Source organism: Neophocaena asiaeorientalis, unplaced genomic scaffold (genome assembly GCF_003031525.2).
Source record: "Neophocaena asiaeorientalis asiaeorientalis breed wild unplaced genomic scaffold, Neophocaena_asiaeorientalis_V1.1 scaffold87, whole genome shotgun sequence".
Lineage (NCBI taxonomy): Eukaryota > Metazoa > Chordata > Mammalia > Artiodactyla > Phocoenidae > Neophocaena > Neophocaena asiaeorientalis.
In genome coordinates this window covers 1,427,465-1,449,065 of record NW_020175432.1, presented here as the reverse complement: position 1 = coordinate 1,449,065, position 21,601 = coordinate 1,427,465, and the positions used below count along the sequence as shown (strand labels likewise).

At 52.6% G+C, this 21,601-nt stretch overlaps 1 protein-coding gene across 1 annotated transcript in view; it reads left to right on the top strand.

The window, feature by feature from the left end:
- The window catches only part of MED26 (mediator complex subunit 26), a 41,055-nt gene extending 19,716 nt beyond the window's left edge, over positions 1-21,339 (top strand). Inside the window, exons 2-3 of the mRNA XM_024767294.1 lie at positions 15,846-15,920; positions 16,581-21,339. Of these exons, the coding sequence (XP_024623062.1) occupies positions 15,855-15,920; positions 16,581-18,233 (1,719 nt within the window). The 5' untranslated portion in view covers positions 15,846-15,854 and the 3' untranslated portion in view covers positions 18,234-21,339. The remainder of the gene's footprint in view (positions 1-15,845; positions 15,921-16,580) is intronic.
- The last annotated feature ends 262 nt before the right edge of the window (positions 21,340-21,601 follow it).

Genomic DNA, 21,601 nt, shown 5'->3' with positions numbered 1-21,601 from the left:
TTCCTCTAGCATGTCACATTGGTTATTTTCTTCATAGCTTTCAGTATAGTCACCTTGTCCTGTTTGCTTGTCTGTCGCCTGCCTTCCCCACCCTGAATGTAAGTCCCTCCAGCTCCCTCTGCTCCCCGAGTTCCTCCTCAGCACATATACATTTTTATTTTCCTGGTAAATACATAGCTGGTGAATGAACTCTGGTGTCTTGTCTTTGTTGGCTGCGGCAGTTTCAGTGTGCAGTCTGAATGATTTTGGCTCCTGCATCCAAGGTTTACCTGATGTTGGAGACAGCCATTCCCTCTCAGTGTGTGCAGGGTGCCCTTCTCCTTGGAAACGGCAGCTCTGTCTTCTGGCTGTGTTCTCCTTGCAGATCTCAGAGTCACTCTTGGTAACCTCACCACTGGGCTGTAAAAATTGCTCTAGGTTTCAGCAAGGCTAATGCCATATTTGCTCCTATCCACACCCCCTAACCCCAACCCTGTGCCATTGTGTCCCTGCAGGGCTGTTAGAGCCCTCCCCAGGTAGAGTGACAGTCGCGTTAATCCTTGCCTGTCTTCCCAACAGCCTCTGAGTTAGAGCCAGCAGGCAGGGAGCCCAGTTCTCTCCCATTTCTGTGCAAGGAAGCAGTCAGCAGTTGTGAGCAGAATGGTCTCAGTGCCGGTCCTGGAGGGTTGTGTGTCCTGGGTTCTCTCTCCCTTCCCTGCTGGTGGAGTCAAGGGATAGATGACAAGGGCAGGATAACAGCTCCGACATTTGAGGGCAGTTTGCCAGACAGGTGGGCCCGCCTCTCGGGGACCCTGTGCAGGGTACATCAGATTCAGCCCTGCTTTCTTCCTCCCCTTCGTGATGGGGTCATTGCATAGTGTAAGGTGGGAGTGAAAAATAGCTGAGGCAGAACCAGTTGCCATAAAAGTATTTGGACCCTTAAGACAGAGTTTAACACCTGAGAATTTATTTCTGAGGGAAAAATGAGAGAAGGAAGTCGTACGTGTGAAGATGATCATTGCAAGATTGGTTGCAGTAGGGGAACCCGGAAGGAAATGGGATGCCCAGCAGTTGGAGAAGGTCAAGGAAATGATGCATTAATGGGATGTTTGTCTGTTAAACAAGATCATTATGAAGATTATGTAACAACAGGAAGAAGTGTTCAACGAAAAAAAAAACAGTTATCTGTGATGCAATTTCAACTACATAATTGTTGCAGGCTCTGGACAAGAGCAGGAAGGTCAGCCAGAGAAACGTGACCATGGCTTAGGCTGGTGGGGGCTCGGGGGGCTTGAGGGGCTCAGGGGAGACAGTCCTGCTGAGCTTGGCCTCTGGGGCCAGACCTGAGCCATGGTGTTGTCATCTGCCTCCTGGGGCTGTTGTGGTTCAAGAGTGACAAAGGTAGTGGCCTAGAAGATACTCTCAGAGAAAAGGAAGACCAAAGTGGGCGGAGGAGAACTCGAGATATTTAGGGTGAAGAACTTGGGCACCATGAAGCCTCAGGTCCCCATCCGTGAGCCCGGTCAGCACTGTGTTAGGTCAGACATGGTCAGTCTGCATAAAAAGTTACGGGACCGGATGTGGGCACACTCAGACAAAGTGCCCATCACAAGTTGGCCAGGAGGTGGGCTTAGGTCCACCATTTCGGGGTTGAAATCAGGGTCCAAAGAAGACATGCCTGACTGGGCTAGTGTGAATGTGTTTATTTGGAGGTGAGAGAAAAGGGGGCTTGCCTGCTCCGAGGGTCCTGCCCCACCTCTGAGGGTGGGGAGGGATGGAGTCAGCCAGTGGTACCTAGACACCCTCAGTGCCTTTGAGATGCAGAAGTGCCGCCAGGTGGGTCCAGAGGTGGCACCTGGGCCCCAGATGCAGATGTGGAGCTGCCTGGGGGTGGGACTGCTCAGGCAGCGGAGAAGTGGAGTGAGAGAAGGAAAGGGTCTCGGGTTGTGCCTTGAAGAGCTCCAAGAGGAAGAAGGTGAGCATGTGGAGGGATGTCAGGATTTGCTCAGGGTCCGAGAGATGAGACGAGGCAGGGCTGACAGGTCCTTGGCTTTGGTGAAAAGTTGCCTGGGCAGAGCAGTTTTGGTGCAGTGACAGGTAGGGGTGAGGTAGAGCTCCTTTTTAATTTCCTTTTTAATGTTAATGTAGGTTTTAGTAAAAACTTGTGCTCTGTTTCCTCACCTAGTTGCCATGGTCAGTCGTATTTGGTATCCACCTGTATGGTGATTATGAAAAGGGGCAAAAACAGACCTTTAAAAAAGTTTCAAAAAATAGGTTTAAAATAGTGAAAAAGTAATGTTAGAAAATGATACACCGAAGGAAATACAGTAAAAATGGAAATCCTCTGTGTTCCCAGTGCTCCTCAGTATTCTCTGCCTGGTATGTTTAAAGCAAGGGAAAGCTGCTATGGTGCTTCTCCTGGAACCCAGCTGGGGTCCCACCTTGCCTTGGACTTTTGATGACCGGGACCTCGTGTCTCGCTGCAGGGCTGTCCTGTGACATTTAGCCATGGGGCAGGCTCTTGTCCTCAGGATCCATTTTGCCACCCCTTGCCCTGTGGGATGCAGGTGGTTTGGGGTGAGGCAGGCAGTGCCGATGGGGGTCCACGCCAGCCCAGCGGGGGCTGCTGTTGGGTGTCATGCTTTCCCAGGGTCCCCAGCAAGGAAGGTTGGGAGGAAGCGGCTGGTTTGGCTTTTGGTAGCAAGTGACCTCGGGAGCCGTGGTGGTCCTCCATCACCTTCTACCAGCAAACTTCCACTCATCCGCCATGCCAAGCAGTGCTGCTGCTTGTGGATCATGCTGTCACTGAATTACCATGGTGGATTGTGATGTTTGGTTCCCCCCATTGCTTTAATGTTGCCTCCACAAAAATCTCACCTGGCTTTCCTTGTTCCTGCTTTATGTAACCCATCAGAATCATTTCAGGGTGGCCAAGAAGGTAATTTGGAGAAAGTATTTGTGGTTGTGGTGACGTCTAGGACCACTGTGTTGAAAATGGGAGACTCTCTCCAAAGCCATTGGGCCCTGCTGAGCAAACGTGTTTGCTTGGAGCAGTATCAGAGCCTGTGCCACCCTGGTCACAGCCTTCTCCTGCCCTTGCCTCAGCTTTCCCTCTGCCGGCCACCCAGCCATGGTACCCTTGGCCTTGTCTTCCATGGGGGTTGTGTGAGGAGCACTGAGAGTCACCTCCCTGTTCCCATGAGCCTTGTGGGGTGGCCAGTACAGATAACAGCTGGAAACTGGACAAGCCCTGTTTGCTCTCGAGATACTTACTTGGTGACTGCACATCCTGACTTGCTGCAGAGGGAGACCCTTGAGATGTTTATAATATTGGAGTAAACATGGTGCCCAGCAACCAAGGACAGTAAGATGGGGCTTCATTTATCTATCCGTCCTTCATTCATCCATTCACTCACACTTGAGAGTAGTAAGGGTCTAGCTCAGCTGTCTTGAGGGAAGTCAGGATTTCAGACACTTTCAGTCACAGAAGCTTAATACATTGCAGAAAACCATGAAGAGTGAGGGGGGAAAAGAAGCTGTCAGATGCTTTGAGGCTGTTTTCATGTCAGGAGGATGGAGACAGGTTATCGCCCACACCAACTGTTTGAGGGGAGAACAGACTGCTGTTTGCCTAAGACTTTCTGTAGATGTTTGTGGCCACTGGCCTTTCCCATGTGAGCATGGGAAGTTGGCTCCCTCTCCTGGGTTCCCAGTTGAAGTATGACAAAACCCCACAGGCAGGCTGAGGAGGGCACATGTCCTGAAGTTCAGTCCTCGGCGGCTAGTGAGCCTTTCATTTCACAACCTGTAAGACACTGTCACCCAGCTCCAGCCATAGTGCGTTTTCTGAAGGAAAGCCAGGAGTCACCTTTTCCAAGCCCACAGTTAGGATGTGCAGTCTGTTGATGCACAGGTGTTGCAGGGGCAAGCAGAATGTCCAGGAAAAAAATATGTATGTGGATTGATGCCTGCTGCTTTTAGGAGTGCGTTATACACACGTGCCTTTGTCATACAGTCCTTATGATACCCCTGGGAGGCCCAGGCATGACAGACTTCTTCATTTCATCTTCATAAGGGGGGAAGGAACTTTCTGTCTGACCTACCTCCCCAGGGAGGGCTGAGCCCAGGAGGGGCATCTGATGCCTAACCTCCAACAAAGAAGTGTTCCTTCTCTTTGCCTCCCACCCCTCCTCCTTTTTCTAGGACCTGTCGCATCTGTCATCTGCCTCCATAGTTGCTTTACAACTCTGAGGTATAATTGACATACAATAAACTGTGCACACTTAAAGTGTACAATTAGATATATTTTGATCTGTAAATACACCTGAGAAGCCATCATCACAGTCATGGTAATAGATATTTCCAAAAGTTTTTTCTTGTCCCATTGTAATCTTCCCTTCAGCCCACCCCCATCCCCAGGCAACTGCTGATTTACTGTCACTGTAGATTAATTTGCCTTTTCTAGAACTTTGTGAAATCATGCAGTATGTACTTTTTTGGCAGGGTGGTGTCTGGGCTCTTCTTTCATTAATATTTATTTTGAGATTCATGCATGTTGTATATATATGAATAGTTCATTCTTTTCTGTTGCTAACATTTAATTTTATGGATATACTACAATTTGTTTATCCATTCTTGTGTTGATGGACTTTTGGGTTGCTTAATAATCTGTCAAAATGTCTTCCAAGGCGATTATACCATGTTATACTCCAACCCCACCAGCAGTGTATGAGAGTTTCAGTTGTCCCACATTTTGATGAGCACTCCATGTGGTCAGTCTTTTTTAATTTTAGCTATTTTAATAGGTATGTAGTGGTATCTCATGGTGTTTTAAATTTGAATTTCCCTGATGGCTAATAGTGCTGAGCATCTCTTCAATTATTTGTTTGCCATGCATAGCTCTTCTTTGGTGATAGATTTGAAAATCTGTTCAAATCATTTCCCCATTTTTTTCCCCCTTGGGTTCTTTGCCTAATTATTGAATTGAAAGAGATTTTTATATATTCTAGAGACAAGTCCTTTCTTAGATATATGATTCATGTATATTTTCTCCCAGTGGTGGCTTGCCTTTTCATTTTCATAAGTGTCATCTTTTGAAGAGCAAAGATTTTCAATTTTGATGAAATCCAGTTTGTTTTCTCTATAGTTTGTACTTTTTGTTTCATATTACTATAAAGTCTTTGCCTTTTAAACCCAAGGTCACTAAGATTTTCCTCCTGTGTTTTCTTCTGTACATTATGTAGTTTTAACTCATATTTAGGTTCATGATCCATTTTGTGTTAATTTTTGTATGTCTTGTGAGATAGAGGTCAAGGATTTGATGTTTTGTTTCAGTGTTGTTTTTTGCCTATGGCTATCCAGTTATTCCAGCACTATTTGTTGAAAGATTATTCGTTCACTTCTGAATTGCCTTACCACTATTGTTAAGAATCAGTTGCCCATGTGTGTGTGGACCTGTTAAATGGACTCTACTCTGTTCCATTGATCTGTTTGTTTGTTTTTGCTCCAATACCACACTGTCTTGACTATATAATGTCTTAAAAATCAGATAATATGGGCTTCTGATTTTCTTTTTTTCAAAGTTTGTTAGCTATTCTAGGACCTTTGCGTTTCCATATACATTTTAGAATCAACTTGTCAATCTCTCCCAAAGACCCTGCTGGAATTCCGATTGGGATTGCATTGAATCTATAGATCAGTTTGGGGGAGAACTGACATCCTAACAATATTGACTCTTCCATGCTATTAACTTCGTATATCTTTCCATTAATTGAGGCCTCTCGTAGTGTCTCTCAGCCATGTTTGGTACTTTTCAGTGTTGAGGTCTTACATCTTTTGTCAAATTTATCTGTAAGTTCTTCATAGTTTGTTTTTTTTTAACATCTTCATTGGAGTATAATTGCTTTACAATGGTGTGTTAGTTTCTGCTGTATAGCAAAGTGAATCAGCCATACATATACATATATCCCCATATCTCCTCCCTCTTGAGCCTCCCTCCCATCCTCCCTGTTCCACCCCTCTAGGTAGACACAAAGCACTGAGCTGGTCTCCCTGTGCTATGCAGCTACTTCCCACTAGCTATCTATTTTCTTCATAGTTTTAATTGCTATTGTAAATGGAATTGGTTTTTAAATTTTCAGTTTCTGAATGTTTGTTGCTTGCATATAGAAATACAGTGGAATTTTATATTGAACTTATATCCTGCCACCTTGCTAAACTCACTTATTCTTATTTTGTAGATTCTATAAGATTTTCCATATAGACTGTTCTGTTATTTGTGAATAAAGACAGTTTTACTTCCCCCTTTCCAAACTGGATGGTTTTTCTTCCTCCTTCCCTCCCTCCCTCCCTTTCTTTATCTCTTTTCCTTGCCTTATTGCACTAGCTGGAATCTCCTGATGAGACTGAATAGAAGTGGTGAGCACATGTCCTTGTTTTGTACCTGTTCCTGGGGGAAAACATTCAGCCCTTCACCATCAAGTATGATGTTAGCCGTGGGTATTATCAAGCTGAGGAAGTTCTCTTCCACTCCTAGCCAACTGAGAGTTTTCATCAGGAATGGATGTTTAATTTTGTCAAATGTTTTTTCTACATCTGTTGAAATGATCATAAGGCTTTTCATTTTTGGCCTCTTAATATGGCAGATTAAGTTGAGTTTTGAATGTTATCTGCCTCCCCCACTTTAATATCTAGTCTTTCTTTGCTATCTTCATTCCTGGTGTAGGCAGGCAGAATTTTCCTTATCCAAATTGTTCCACTGTTCTCCCTTGAGCCAGCTGTTTCTGCCCTTGTCACCAATACGACTTGCTGATGGCCTGTTGTGTGGAGGCAGGTATGGGCTAACTGCACAGGATTAGCAGGTTAGGTTAGTAATGAAACTGTGGCCAGGTGTGTAATGGGCACTCTGGCTTCCTCATTGTGGAAGTGGCATAACACCTACTTTGGAAGTCTGTGGTCTCAGGAGAGAACCACTGTGTGGTAGGAGACAGAGGCCCGCCTGCCCACCTACCCAGGATGCTGGCTAGTGATGCCCAGGCAGTGGTTGCTGCCTGCCTGCCTGCCTCTCTCCAGTAACTTTAGAGCTTGCTCCTTCCTGGGGACTCTGACCTGCTCGGCGCTCCTTCCATGGAACCTAAAGAGCACCCTTGTTTTCCCCAGACTGGCCTCTGCCCAGGATAGGAGCGTGTGGACACCTTTCTCTGTGAGCTGTGAAGCGTTGCACACACTGGGTATCTCAGGTAGCCTGGGCTCCTGGTGCGGTAGTTCTCAGACCTTGAGAGGGTCTCTGCTGCCGAGTGGGGGGTGAGGGGCTGGCTCGCCAACACCTCTCCCTCCTCTTCAACCCCAGTAGCGCTGGCATCTGTTTCTAGGATGGGATGGCCTCTAAGACCAATTTTTCATTAAACTGTAGCATATATCCAGAAAAGTACACAAGTTGTAAGTATTACATCTCAGTGAACGTTTATGAAGTGAACATACCCCAGAAACCCCTACCCAGGTCATGGAATAGAGCTTCTCCCCAGAAGCCATTCTTGTTCCCTCTCCTAGTGTCTCTGCACCCCCAACTTCCCTGACTTCCGTCACCATGGACAAGTCTTGCCTGCTTTTGAGCTTCCAATCCAGTACAGAATGTATTCTTTTGTATCTGGCTTTTCCACTCAGCCTGTTTTGAGATTTATCTTTGATGTTGTGAGTAGCAGTAGTGTGTTCATTCGACGTTGAATGGCTAGACCATGATTTAGTCGTCCGTTATACTGTTGGTGGCCACGTGGGTGGTTTTCCGACGGGGCTGCTCTGACCATTCTCAGCACATGCATGCTCACGTTTCTGCTGGTCCCTACCCCAGAGTGGAATGGCTGGGCCCTGGGGCATGAGCGCTCATCCTTACATGATGTTTGATGCAGTGCACAGACCTGCCTTCCTGTTCCATGGGACGATGTCCTTGGTCTTCTCCACGGGGGCCCCTGTTGCAGGAGTGCCCACTGAGAAAGTCCCCATGCCCACTGCTGTTCTTCTAGCTCCACACAGAGCCCAGGGCAGCAGGTGGGGGAAAGAGGTGGCCTTGGACCTGATCCCTCTCAAGTCCCATGACAGGCTCTGTGGTGACCCCCTTTCTTGAGCGCTTACGTGTGCCAGCCAGGCCCTGTCCTGGGTGTTCATGTGTGTATCTCTTGTCCCCCTCCCAGGAGCCTGTAGGAAGCTTCTGTCATCTTCCCACTTCGTGGCTGAGGGAATAGATGGGTGGGCTCAGAGCTCTCTGCTCACCTCCTGTGTACAGTCTTCTCTGGTGCTTTTTGCCCTGGAGCATGTGATATGGCGTTCAAGCAGCCCATTAGACCATGTCCTGCCTGATGGTTGCTGTGTCATGTAGGACAGGCATACCCACCCTCAATTACCTTTAGGGCCTGGTGAGTTTGCGGATCTCACAGATTCCTGTTCTGTGGAAGGTGACATGGGCTCCTCCGTACTTAACCCTGTGACTCACCAAATGACTTAACCAGTGTGGCCCCCACCCAGGCTCTGGCAGTTCCTGTTACTCTTTTCACATCCACCCAGCTCAGAACAGACATTGGTGACCCCGTGTGGAGTGCCCAGGAAAGTGAGGGCCACCAGACCCTGCGAGTCAGTCACGTGTCTGTAACACACTCTTACTGCTTACCACGGGAGTCCTGGTCGTCGGTTGTGGGTGTGGTCACTTTTACCCAACTAGGCTTGGCAGCCTCAGGTTCTGGGACCAGTTCTGGGCTTGAGGCCCTCTGAGAAGGGGTATGTCCTTGGTTCTCTTCTCCATAGTCCTTCTCATGTCCTAAAGGAGCCTGCTTGATATCGCCACTTTGGTGCTCCTGGCCGCTCAGCTGAGCCTCAGTTGTGGTGCCTCACCTGTTACTTCTGTCCTTGCCTCTGGCCATTTCTACATATGCCTCAGGACTGGGCCATAACCAGCCCTTCCTGCATCCTCCAGGCCTGCATTTGGTGACTTGTTGAGGGAAATTCTAGGATATCCCCTGTTCTCAGGATCCTATAGCAGCCCAGGAGCAGACTGGCAGACTTTTGGCGCCACACTAGGCACTGTGCTGCCTGAAGGGATCTTAGAAACCCCAGAGCGGCCTGGCAGACAGTGCACAGGACCCTCTCCTGGCCTGGCAGCTGTGGGCACAGTCTCCCAGGATGGTGGTCAGTGTGCCATTGAGGATCTACAAACACAGTCTGTGGTTTTCCCAACATTCCGCCCAGGCTTTCCAGCTGCCAGAGGGAGAGCTGGGCTCAGGTTGGTGGCTGGTCTTGCTTTAAGTCTTATTAGTTGGACCAGCATTGGAAGCCAGGTCTGGCCCGGCTGCTTCTCTGCCCAGCCCCAGTGCCAGGCGTTTTTCACCGGCAGCACAAGAGTGCACTGCTGTCACCTCGCTGTTTCACTTAGCATTCTCTTGGAGGTTGGCCCCATCACTTCCTAAAAAGCTGGCTTGTTCTAGTTTTGGATCGCCTGTATTCTACGTGTGTGTGGGCCGAGCACTGTGTGTGCCCCTCCCCTGGGCGTCGGGTGTTTCGTCTTGCGCAGCTAGTATTCTTACTGGCTGTTCCCACGAGAGCACGGCTGAGAGGGAGGAAACCTCACCCGGCGTGCTGTCATCAGATGCACTGCCACCTGGACCCTTCTGCGAGCATGGATGCAGATAGAAAACGCTCTGCTTGGCTTTCTGACTATCCAGTTGTATCAGTGTAGGAATGAACCAGCTCCCAGATGACATGTTGAGAGCTCCTGTGCTCTCAGAAAGGGTTGAATTACAACAAGAATTGTATGTTGACCTGATTCAGAGGTCAAGAGCATTTAAGTTTGTAGTTTTGTTGGGAAGAGCTGCTGGGACAGTTGAGAGAGAGGACCAGCACTGTGGAGAGGGCCCTTTCTCACCTCTGCAGGCCTCTCGGAGAGGTCCCATGGCTGGTAGAGGCTCGTGGCTGCTGTCCTGGGCCCTGGGCTTCCTCTTCCTGGGCTGCTCATTAGGTGCAAGCAGTGCTCTGCCTGCTGCCTCTGGGCCGAGTTGCGGCTGCAATCGGCTGCTCTGGCCATGGGCGCTCTGCAGGCTGTGAGTGTACAACAGTCAGGGCCACGCAGGCAGTGGCCATCCTCCAGCTGTGGATGCTCCTGGGGAGCAGATGAGCCCCACCAATGAGGAAGTGCTTTTGTGCTTTTGCAAGTGGTGAGCTTGGTGGCTGCGGCTGAGACACAGCCCCTGCCCCAGTGTCGTTCTTCCTCTCAGAAGCCGTGAATGAGAGAAACTTCACCCTTGTGAGTGCGAGATTCCCATGGGGTCCTGGCAGAGGAAGGCACCTTTGCCAGGCAGGGCGCTGGCATGACACCTGCCTGAGGGAGGTTCCCCTGGCTCCTGCCTGGCTGTGGTACCAGGCAAGGCAGAACAGGGCCAGGAGGCTGCACCTTCCGAGCTGAGAGGTAGAATCAAGGCACATTGACTTCTTTTCCTCTCTCAGGGAGATGGGGTGGGACACGGGCTGGTCACCGCCAGGCTCTCTGGGAGATGCAGGCACCGCCTCTTGCACTGACTTGCAGTAGAAGCAGTTAGAGTCACAGAATAGCACCCACCTTGGGAACATGTGGAGTTCATCAGAAGCGGGAAGACTTGCTGTGGCTGAAAAGAGTGAGACTGGAACCAAATCACAGACACGCGCTCGCCTGGCAAAGCCTCTTTCATCCGCATGGACACGACTGACGCCCACTGTGTGGCTTGCAGGGCACAGTGACTCAGCCAAGGATGGCCTTACAATGCTCAGCACATTGAAAGGCTCGAGGTTTGCTTGCTTCTGGGTGCCATCTGCGTCGTGTTTTGGTTTGGAAGGACAGCTTGCTCGCTGATGAACACTTCCAAAGCCTTTCGAGCTAAGTGGGTTTTGTAAATTCTAGTCTAGACTATTCTGCTTTAAAAAGAAAAAGAAAAAAAAGAGACTTACACATGGTTGGTTTTAAAGCAAACTAGTTTTTGCTGCTGACCCGGCGGGCTTTGAGCCCACTGAAGGAGTTGCTGTGGGCTGTGCTGCATAGATGCAGGGCCACAGTGTGGTCAGGGCCTGGCTAGACAGGCGGGGTGAGTCCATCCTCAGTGTGTGCCATTTCCTTCCAGGGCCTGGCAGGGAGAGGCTCCAGTGCCATTGTCATTTACCAAGTGTCCTGCAGCTTAGGGCAAGCGTTGAGGGTGGGCTCAAGCCCCTGATGTTGTGGGTGGGCGTGGGGACCTCTCTGGCTCCAGTGCACCCTGGGGGTAGACAGAGGCAGCCTGGCCATCCATAGGTGCTGCTGGGCATGAAGCCAGCCCTGTGTGGAACTCTTGTAACCTGTGCATTTCCCTGCAGTGGCAAGTCGGGGAGAGTATGTGGGTGGGATGCCAGCATCACCAGCCTGGTGGTGTCTGCGTGCCCTCCCTCACCCTACCTAGTAAAGCACCAGCTGGGCCGTGTGTGTTGGGCAGACCCTGTGCCAGGCTAGTATAAAGCCACACTCCCCTGCCTTCTAGCTACGTGGTGAGCACTGGACCTCTTTTACCTTCCTGGACTCTCAGTTTTTTCTTATCTGTAAAGTAGAGTTTCAAGGGAGAAAAGCTAGAGACCTTGGCCCCTGGAGGAACCCAATAAGTAGTGGTCCTGTGAAGAGAGTCCGGCTGGGTGGGCCTTCCCTGGCTTACTGCCCTTGAGTCTCACCAGTGCTTGGACTTGGGGAGTACAGGGTTTACTCTTTGCCACCAGGGCTGCACAGGTCCAGCTTAATTAGTGAGAGATTGGGGGTTTCGGGTGGAGCAGGAGCCCTTGATGCCTGGAGAAAAGGGAGCAGTGAGCAAGGGGCCTTGCGGACTCCAAAGAAGTCTCAGTTCCTTGTTTCACATCAGGGCTGGAAATCCCCCACAGGGTGGTAATTACTCAGGGCCTGGGCCTGTCCCCTGAATTACCACGAGGAGGAGGCTGGTCAGTGGTGGGTCTGTCCCCCCTGAGCCGTCCCCACCTCTGCACGTGGATCCAGGTTCAGACCACTGAACCAGTTCACAGAACAGTTTTCAGACATGTGATGTGGGAGTGGTGGCATCCTGCACTGTGTAGTCCACACTTTTACCCAGGCTGCTTCTGAGGGCTGCTGTCCTGCCTTGGTCCTGTCACCTGTGCGTGTCCAGCACCCCTTCCTTCCTCCCGTGAGTTGAGCAGCAAATGTCGTGGGTTAGGCTGGCTGGAGTAGTGACTTAGCAAGTGATGAGGGGCTCACTAGAAGGTAGGCCTTGCTGCTTCCCCGCCTGCCCTTGGTTCTCACGTGGTGGGAGGTCTGCATAAGAACCCTGGGAACTGGGTCAGTGGTGAGGAGCGTTCCCTCTCCGCCTCCCAGCGTGTGCCCCTGGGCGTCCCTGAGGTGTGAGTGAGGACAGTTTGAGGAGGGTTCTTTCTCTCCTCTCCCTGAGCCGGCCTGGAGGAGGCCAGTTTAGGGGGTGTCCGTGTGTTCCATGTGGAGACACTGGCTGCTTCACCTTCTTTCTGCCTGGGATGGTTGTTCGTTCGCTTTCCTGTCTGACCGTGGATACCTGATTGTCCCTCATGAATCTCCAGTCTAGGATCCGCAAGCACTCGGCGCAGTAGTAACAGAGTCAGTTCCACCAGTGGTCACCAGCTGACTGTGTTCACCTGGGCCACACCCTGGGCTGCCCACTGACTTCCTGCCCTGCCTTTGCTCTGCTCTGAGTGCTCCCCCGCTGCCTGGCCCACCTCACCTGCGCCCTGCTCTTCCAGAGTAGCCCTCCCCGCTCCTGACACCTCCCTCTCCAGCGCCAGCCCTGAGCACATTTAGGCACCTGTGTGCACAGGGGCAGACATCACCACCCTGGGACGGTATTTACTTGCAATAAAGAGGCCAGTCAAATAATGAAAGTAAGTGGGCTGGGACAGTGAGCAGTTCACATGGGAAGTCAGCATTAGTAGAAAGGAGGTGACATTTGGCTTCACTAATTATTGAGGAAATTCACATTAATCTGTATCTGTTGAAGGAGTCCTAATGAGAAGATGAGGCTGCAGGTGTTCAGATGTCCCTCATGTGTGAATTCTGCCCTTTTGGGGAAAGCTGTTTGGCATATAGTTTTGAGAGGTGTTTTTTTTTTTTTAGTTTTGGTTTGACTTCATTCCCTGGGAATGAATCCCAAGGGAGATATCCAAAGGACAGAAGGGCCACAGATGTGCCAGGCTATTCCTGACAGCAGGAGGGTGTGAGTGACCCTTGAGCACTATGACCTGTAGAGCTGCCCCAAAGCCCTCTTTGAGAGCAGTGCCTGGGAGTAGCTCAGAGGCTTCCTCCCCGCACAGTAATGGCATGGTCTCTGCTGTGATCGTGAGTGAGTGTATTTTCAGACAGATGGGTGCCAGGAAGGACCTAGCAACAGGGTGGCCTGTTGGGGTAGTGGGAGCAGTTTAGCTCCCACAGTGGCTGAAGTTAATGGAAGGCAGGTTGTGTAGCCAGCTTACTTCCCCTGGGTCTGTTCTTCCTCCTGGCCTCCTGACTTATGCCACTGTCTTTGCTCTGGACCCCTCTCCCCTCTCCAGGGCTTTGGTGCCATTTCACCATCTCCTGAGGTGTTGGGGCTTCTCCTGTCCACCCTGGGAGGCCCTGCTCAGATGCTGCCCTCACCACAGGTACCCCTGGCCTGCCTGGTACCTGGCACCCAATCTCCCTGCCCCACAGGTCCTGTGCTGGACTTTTTATAGGCCTGGAGCCTGGATGGGAGCCTCCCCTTGGCTATCTATATCTGAACCTTGGCGTCCCTGCTATGCACAGGATCCTCTCATCGAGGGTGGGAGGCAAGGGCCACAGGCTGCCGGGGTGTCACTCTCTGCTGTGTCTGAGGCCGGAGGCCCAACCTGGCACTGCATAGACCCCAGGACTCCTGACTGTTTGGTGTGGTGAGGGCAGGGCTTGGTCCACTTCCTGGTCCCAAGGGCCTGACTGCCTCCAGAATGCCAGGTGATGCTCCCCACACAGTGCTCAGTGCCCTTGCCATCATGGCCAGAGTGGGGGCCAGAGCGGAGCCAGAGGGATGAGCCCTCAGGGGTCCTGGACTTCAACGCAGCAGGGGCAGAAAGAAGAAGGCAGAGGACGTAGCACTTTCCACAGGGCCGAGAGCCTGAGAGCCTCCTCAAAGCCGAAAGCCTCTGTTGCACACCCGCCCGAGTGCAGGAGCTGCTCAGCTGTGACAGTGGGACCCGCAAGCAAGCCTTACCGCATCCCCGCCCCTGTGCAGCCTCCAGGAGGGTCTCCAGCTGTGTGAGGTCTACAGTGCCAGCTTGCTGCCAGCCCCTAGGGTTGCTCAGGTGTTCTGCCTCCCCCCCTCCTGTCTGGCAGCAGGACAGTGTCTGCCCAAGGACAAGGACACTGTGCCGCTGGGCTCGCTCTGCGGGGATTGCTGGTTCATAAGCTTGTGGGGACCCAGGGCTCTAAATATACCAGGGTGAGGTCACTGGAGTGGAGACAGGCCATGTGGCAAGCCTAGGACCCTGTCAGGGCCAGAATCCCAGGGCTGGGGACAGGGAGAGGGTGGCCTCGTCCCTGTGGGACCGGCCTCCTCACTGCCCAGTTTGTATTTTTTCTTGGATATTAGTGCTTTGGGGCTCCTAAGAAATCTTTGTCTACCCCAAGGTTGAAAAGGTATTCTCCTGTTTATTCTAGAAGCCTTAGAGTTTTTGCTTTCAGATTTAGGTCTGGGATTCATTTTGAGTTAATTTTTGAGTGTGCTGTGATGCTTGGTGTAATTGGAATCAACAATATGTATTTTCTGTGACGTTTCATCCTGCGTGGTTTGAACTTCACCTTGCTAATGCACTGAAGCTGCAGTGTGCTCATTTCTAGTGCTCTTGAACTTCTCAGTCTGTTCCTTCAACTCCTGGAAGACATTGGTGTCGTTATAACATATGACCACATGACCCACACCTTTCTGTGCCATCCCCATTCATTAAATGTGATGGTAATAATAGTACCTTCCCCTTGAGGTTGTGATAATTCAACAAGGTAGTGCTATGTGGAAACAGACCTTGGTAGAACAGGGCCTGGCTCGTAGCAAGTATCGTGTGAGGGATAGAATTGCTTGGTCATGAGACATGCACGTGTTTGATTTGACTAGACACAGCCCCATCGCTCCCCAGAGTTGGCTGCACCCCAGAACTACCTGGTATTGTCAGACCCCATTTCCACCAGTCAGGTGTGTTTGCAGTGTAGCAGCCACTGGTGGGTTCGGTCTGCATCTGCTGATGACTAAGAGAGTTGAGCACTGCTGCACGATCTCCTGTTTTGTCCAGTTCCTATTCGTGTCTCCTGGCCCAAGTTCTCTGTGCTCCAGGTGGATCCTCGGGGCCCTGTGGCATTGGTCTTCTCCCACTTTGACTTTTGCTCTCCTTGTGGTGTCCTTTAGATGAACTCTGGAGGTCTCATTAATTTAACTAAATTGATTAGATTATTATGTATGGCTCTTTTCAACTTGGTGCACTTTATTTGATAAATCCTTCAACCTCCCATCAGATGGCAGATTTGAGTGCATCTCCCATGTGAAGAGGAAATCTTGTTTCATAAACACAGTGAATCTCAGTTGTGTGACAGCCACTTGGACAGGTGGGCGTGTCCATAGATAGGCTCATGGTAAACTGGTCACCATGCACTAGAGGAGGCAGACTGGAGGGTGTGCACTGGGTGCCATGCTGGCCCCTGGGAGCAGGTAGGAGGCTACACGAGGTGGGGGCTTTGGTGATGCTGGCTCCACTGGCTCTTGTGAAAGGGAGCGTTCTGGAGCAGGCTGGCATGGGGAGAAGTGCCTGGGGTCTGACCAGTAGCTCTTGTTTTGCAGATCCGGAACATGGTGGCGGTGCAGGAAGTCATCTCCAGCCTGGAGAAATACCCCATTACCAAAGAGGCACTGGAGGTGAGCATTTCTGGCCTGAACACTAGGGAGGGCAGTGAGGGCCGGGCCTGGGCTGCCCCAACCCAGGTCTTTCCTGGCTTCTTGGAGCCTCAGAGACTTTGCTCACTGGCCCAGTGGGTCCTTAAGAGGAGTGAGGGGGGCGTGCCCTCCTGGCCTGCACTGTGCCAGCCCACAGCACATGCTCCAAGAGTACCGTCTTCCCACAGGCACTGCAGGAAATGGGTGGCTTTAGTCTGGGGCCCCTTTCTCTGCAGGAGGCCCTGCACGCTCTGGGGTGCATGCCCAGCAGAGGTTCCAGTGAGTGACGCTGGCTCAGGGCCCTCTGTTTGCTGTTGCCTTTGCCACAACGTGCTCCCCCAGGATGCTTTGCAGTAGCCTTAAATGGTCCGTCCACAGCCTCCAGGAGTTGGGAGCCTGTGAGATGATGCTTCTGAGCCTGCCGTCTCTGGGACCATAAGGTCTGAGGACTTGGGAGTTGAGAATTTAAATGTCACAAGGGACCCAAAATCCTCGTAGGTTTTGTGTCTGGGAGGCCAGTGGTTTAGGGGCCAGTGGGGTCATTTCAGAGACATGGGGCCCTTCCCCCCATTTCTGTCTCAGCTCCCTTTTCATGGGGTGTCCCTGTCCTAAAAGTGTGTCATCGTCTCTCTCTGGCTGTAGGAAACCCGACTTGGGAAGCTCATCAACGACGTCCGCAAGAAGACGAAGAACGAGGAGCTCGCCAAGCGGGCCAAGAAGCTGCTGCGGAGCTGGCAGAAGCTCATCGAGCCCGTGCACCAGAATGAGGCTGCACTGCGGGGGCTGGCGGGTGCCCCCGGCTCGGCCAACGGGGGTGCCCATAACTGCCGGCCGGAGGCAGGGGCAGGCGGCCCGCCCAAGAGCATCCATGACCTGAAGAACCGCAATGACATCCAGAGGCTGCCCGGGCAGCGGCTGGACAGGCTGGGCAGCCGCAAGCGCCGGGGGGACCAGCGCGACCTCGGTCACCCTGGGCCACCTCCCAGGGTCTCCAAAGTGAGCCACGACTCCCTGGTAGCCAACTCGTCCCCCCTCCCCACCAATGGGATCAGTGGGAGCCCTGAGAGCTTCCCCGGCCCCCTGGACAGCAGCGGGCACGTGGGCCCCGAGGGCAGCCGCCTGGAGCACAGCGAGAATGACAAGCACAGTGGCAAGATCCCCGTCAATGCCGTGAGGCCACACACCAGCTCCCCGGGTCTGGGCAAGCCCCCCAGGCCCTGCTTGCAGACGAAGGCTGCGGTGTTGCAGCAGCTGGACAGGGTGGACGAGACTCCAGGTCCCCCCCACCCCAAGGGGCCGCCTCGCTGCTCTTTCAGTCCCCGGAACTCACGGCACGAGGGCTCCTTTGCCCGGCAGCGGAGCCCATACACATACAAGGGCTCCATGCCCAGTCCCTCGCCTCGGCCCCAGTCACTCGATGCCACACAGGTGCCGTCACCGCTTCCGCTGGCCCAGCCGTCCACGCCCCCCGTGCGGCGGCTCGAGCTGCTGCCCAGCGCAGAGAGCCCGGTGCGCTGGCTGGAGCAGCCTGAGGGCCACCAGCGGCTCGCGGGGTCGGGCTGCAAGGCAGGGCTGCCACCGGCCGAGCCCCTCCTGCCCCGGGCAGGCTTCTCCCCGGACTCCTCCAAGGCAGACAGCGATGCTGCCTCCTCCGGTGGCTCGGACAGCAAAAAGAAGAAGAGGTACCGGCCTCGTGACTACACAGTTAACTTGGACGGGCAGGTGTCCGAGGCAGGTGTCAAGCCTGTCCGGTTAAAAGAGCGGAAGCTCACCTTTGACCCCATGACGAGACAGATCAAACCTCTGACCCAGAAAGAGCCAGTGCGGGCCGACAGCCCTGTGCACACGGAGCAGCCGAGGACAGAGCTGGACAAGCCCGAGGCCAAGGCCAGCCTCCAGAGCCCTTTTGAACAGACGAACTGGAAGGAGCTGTCGCGCAACGAGATCATCCAGTCCTACCTGAGCCAGCAGAGCAGCCTGCTCTCGTCGTCGGGTGCACAGACCCCGGGCGCTCACCACTTCATGTCCGAGTACCTGAAGCAGGAGGAGAGCACTCGGCGCGGGGCCCGGAAGCCGCACGTGCTGGTGCCTCACAGCCCACCCACGGACCTCCCAGGGCTAAGCCGTGAGGTCACGCAGGACGATCTGGACAGGATCCAGGCCCGTCAGTGGCCGGGGGTGAACGGGTGTCATGACACACAGGGTAACTGGTATGACTGGACGCAGTGCATATCGCTCGACCCGCACGGCGACGACGGGCGGTTGAACATTCTGCCTTACGTCTGCTTGGACTGACTGGCCTGTCGGGCTCTAAGTGCATTCCCACCTTGCAGTCAGCCATAGAGCCCGGCGCCTCCAGTGGTTGGGAATCCGGAGGGTGGGGGGAGGTCCGGCCTGGGGTGGGAGGGAGAGGGAACGAGAGTCTCTAGGTCTCTCTGTGCTCTTCCCTCAAAATTCTCCTTCTTTTGTGAAATGCTGCTACCAGTTTACTAACAAAATTGCAAAGGAAGGACCGCGTGGAAGGAAGGCCAGCAAAGTGAGTTCAGAACTCTATAGCAAACCAGCTATAAAAAGCGTTAGCCCCCCACCCCGGAAGAGGTGCGGACGCTTCCCAGCCCCCGGTGAGCTGGGACCTCAGTTGCAGGCAGGCACAGAAAACCTGTGGAAGAGGTTACCTTTAACACAGCAACAGAAGCACGCATCTCATCTCTGCATTTTCTGTTTTTTAACATGGCCCTGAGTGTTTGAGGCAGTGGGCAATGCTGTGGCCTCTGTTTGCACCCCACCTGGCCAGCTTTTCCATCATGGTGCCAGAAGCTTCTCAGCTGTAGCGAGCTGCTGGCATCAGGCAGGCCAGCTTGCCAGCCAGTTTGACCCATGCTCCCTGGGCGTCCACACATTTGTATCTGGTTTCAGTTACAACCCAGTTTTTAAAGAAATGCTGCAAAAATTTAAGTTTTCTGGAGTTTATTTTACCCCCCTCTTCCATCTGACCATCAAATGAATAACGTTCCTTGTTCCTCCCTCTTCATTTTCCCCTTCCTGCACATATCTAGAAAAGTTCACCTTTCTAGAGTCTCTTCCCCAGAAAACACAAAAGTAACCGTGGGTGCTACTGGTGTGTAAGCTGTACTGTTGGGTGAGAAGAGACCTGTCTGTACGCTGGAAACACTCATAACCATTCCTTTAGATTCGTTTGCCTTATGGTTATTTGTCATAAACGCGATTTGCAAAAACAAGGAGCCTTAGTGAATGTACAGTACCTAGACTTCTGTGTTCTCAGGACGCAGAAGGGAGCAACTTTGCTATTTGGTCCAGTAAATGGACACCTTGTGATATAAATGTGGAAATAAAAAAAAAAAAAACATTTGCACAAACCAGTCTGAGAACTGTTTTTAATTTGGTCCTTTACAGCCATATCAGCCCTTTCTGGATTCTGGATTAGCCAAGACCTGGACCCCATATCCACGGTTCAGGCCCCACAGCTAGCCAGACCGTGGGGAGGTGGACAGGGCAAAGTCACAAAGTCAGCCTCCTAGCCTTCTGCATGGAGACTGACCTCCACCTTGCCTTTCATTCACTCAGGGCCACGATGCCTCTCCCATCTCTAGAGTCACCTGCTAGCTTTGGGTGACAGAACAAGGGGCCACATCTGTCTCCATCCAAACCTCATCTTCCCCAGAAAGAAGCCCTCCCAAGCCGGCTCCACAACCCAGGTCTCAGTGACCTTGTCTTACCCCCTAAAATATTTGTAGTTCTTAAATGGCATGGCTCCAAGCTGTGTTTGGCAGCCTAGCCCTTGGCCCTAGCTAGCCCCAGGCTGCCAGCTCCCCATGCAGGCCTGGGGCTGTCTTACTGTCTGGCTGGGGCTGACTTTTTAAAAAATAACTTTTCTTCCTTGACTTCCTTGATCATCTTTTAATTCGTCCCCCTTGTCTCTGAAACTGTATGCTTCGGCTTTCTAGTTTTTATCACTCTGGAATAGGTCTTGTCCATATCTACTTAATTTCACAGGTAAGGAAGCAGCTACCCCTTTAGAGGGGCAGCCCCACAGGGCAAACCACGGGGTCCAGGAACATTCAGTCAACCCAGAACCACAGTTTCAGAGCCAGTGGGGAATTCTGACATAGCCGTGGTGCAGGACACACCCACTCCTAGAAAAAGTAGGTGAAGTAACTTTAAGGGCAGTGTGAGGTTGAACTCTGCCCCTGCCGTCTACCATCTGTATGGATCTGGGCTAATCACTTTACTCCTGTGCACCTGTCCCCATTTGGGAGCTGCAAGTGCTACCCCAGAGTTGTGAGGACTAAATTAAATCATCAGACTTTAGGGTGGAAAAAAGGAAAGCATGTCAGCAGGACCATTTGTGCTGTGGAGTAACTAGTTTCCTAAGTCCACTGTGCCTGTTTTCTCACTTTGTAATATGGCCAGCTGACATGTGGGTATCCTGAGGGTGACATTATTCTTGTGACAAAGGGTCACAGGCACAGCTGGAAACTATTAGGGTGCAGGTTGGCATCCCATGAGCCTGTCCTCTCAGGCCTGGGCTTTGAGGGAGGTCACTGCTCCCCCACCCCCTCCAGGGACCACCTGTCCTGTGTCTGAGTATCTGGTCAGCCCTAGGGTACAAATATTGCCTGCCTTTGAGAACACAAGGTTAAGCTAAGACCTGCCACCAACATTTGGGGATCAAGTTGGGCTGTCACTTTTTAATTTGCCAAGTAAGGACACAGTAGAAGGAAATTTTAACATTCCCTATCCCCCCAAAAGTTGGAAGTACTTTTCGAACAAAGTCCTTCAGTATAAGATCATCTTGCTGAAAACACCGTTTTGTTTTCCTCCGTTGCGGCTTGGGGCTGCTCTATCCCAGCCGGTCCTTGGGCGTCAGCAGTCGGGGCCAGCATCACGCCCCTCCCTCCTGCAGATCCCCTAGAGACAGGTGCTCGAGGAGGCTGCCATTACCACGGCTCCCAAATTGGCCGGAGGATCTAAGCCACGTCGCTTCTCTCCTCTGGGCTTCAGTCCGTCAGTCGGTGAAACGAAGATGGTAATACCATCCTCGTTTCACCGCACAGCGCACATCGAGTTCCCAGAACGTGCTCCGGGGCGCTCTGAGGTTGGGTCCTCTGTTGGAGTCCAGCCACGGGAGTTCGCTCCCGGTTTGCAGAAAGAATTTGGCCCAAGGAGAGGTTTTTACAATTCGGTTGCTCTCCCCGAAAGGTCTGGTCTTTTACCTTCGTTGTCCGCCGCCGGCCATCAGGAATCTGGCTGGGGGGCACCGATGCAGCCCGGACATCGAGGTTTGACCCACGAACTCGATCGCCCGCTCACAGACACCGACGTGGCGGGGCCTAACGCTCCCGCCCGCCCCTCCTGCTTGTGCTCTGGGCCCCCGTCCCCGGTCCCCCGGGCCACCCCACCGCTTGAAGAGCCCTTGTGGCTTTACGGTCCCCGTTCCTTCCTTCCACTTCCGGGACAGGCCCCTCCCTCCCCCTGTGGGCTTCCGGAGGGGGCGGGGCCTGCGCGCGCTACGTGGTGGCGGGCGCGTCTGCCGGCGCGTGTCGGTGACGCAAGAGGTGGCGGCCAATGAGGAGCGGCGTTGGCTGGCGCTCCCGCCCATCCTGCCCCACCCCCGCCCGGCGTCGGGCCGTCGGACGGGCGGG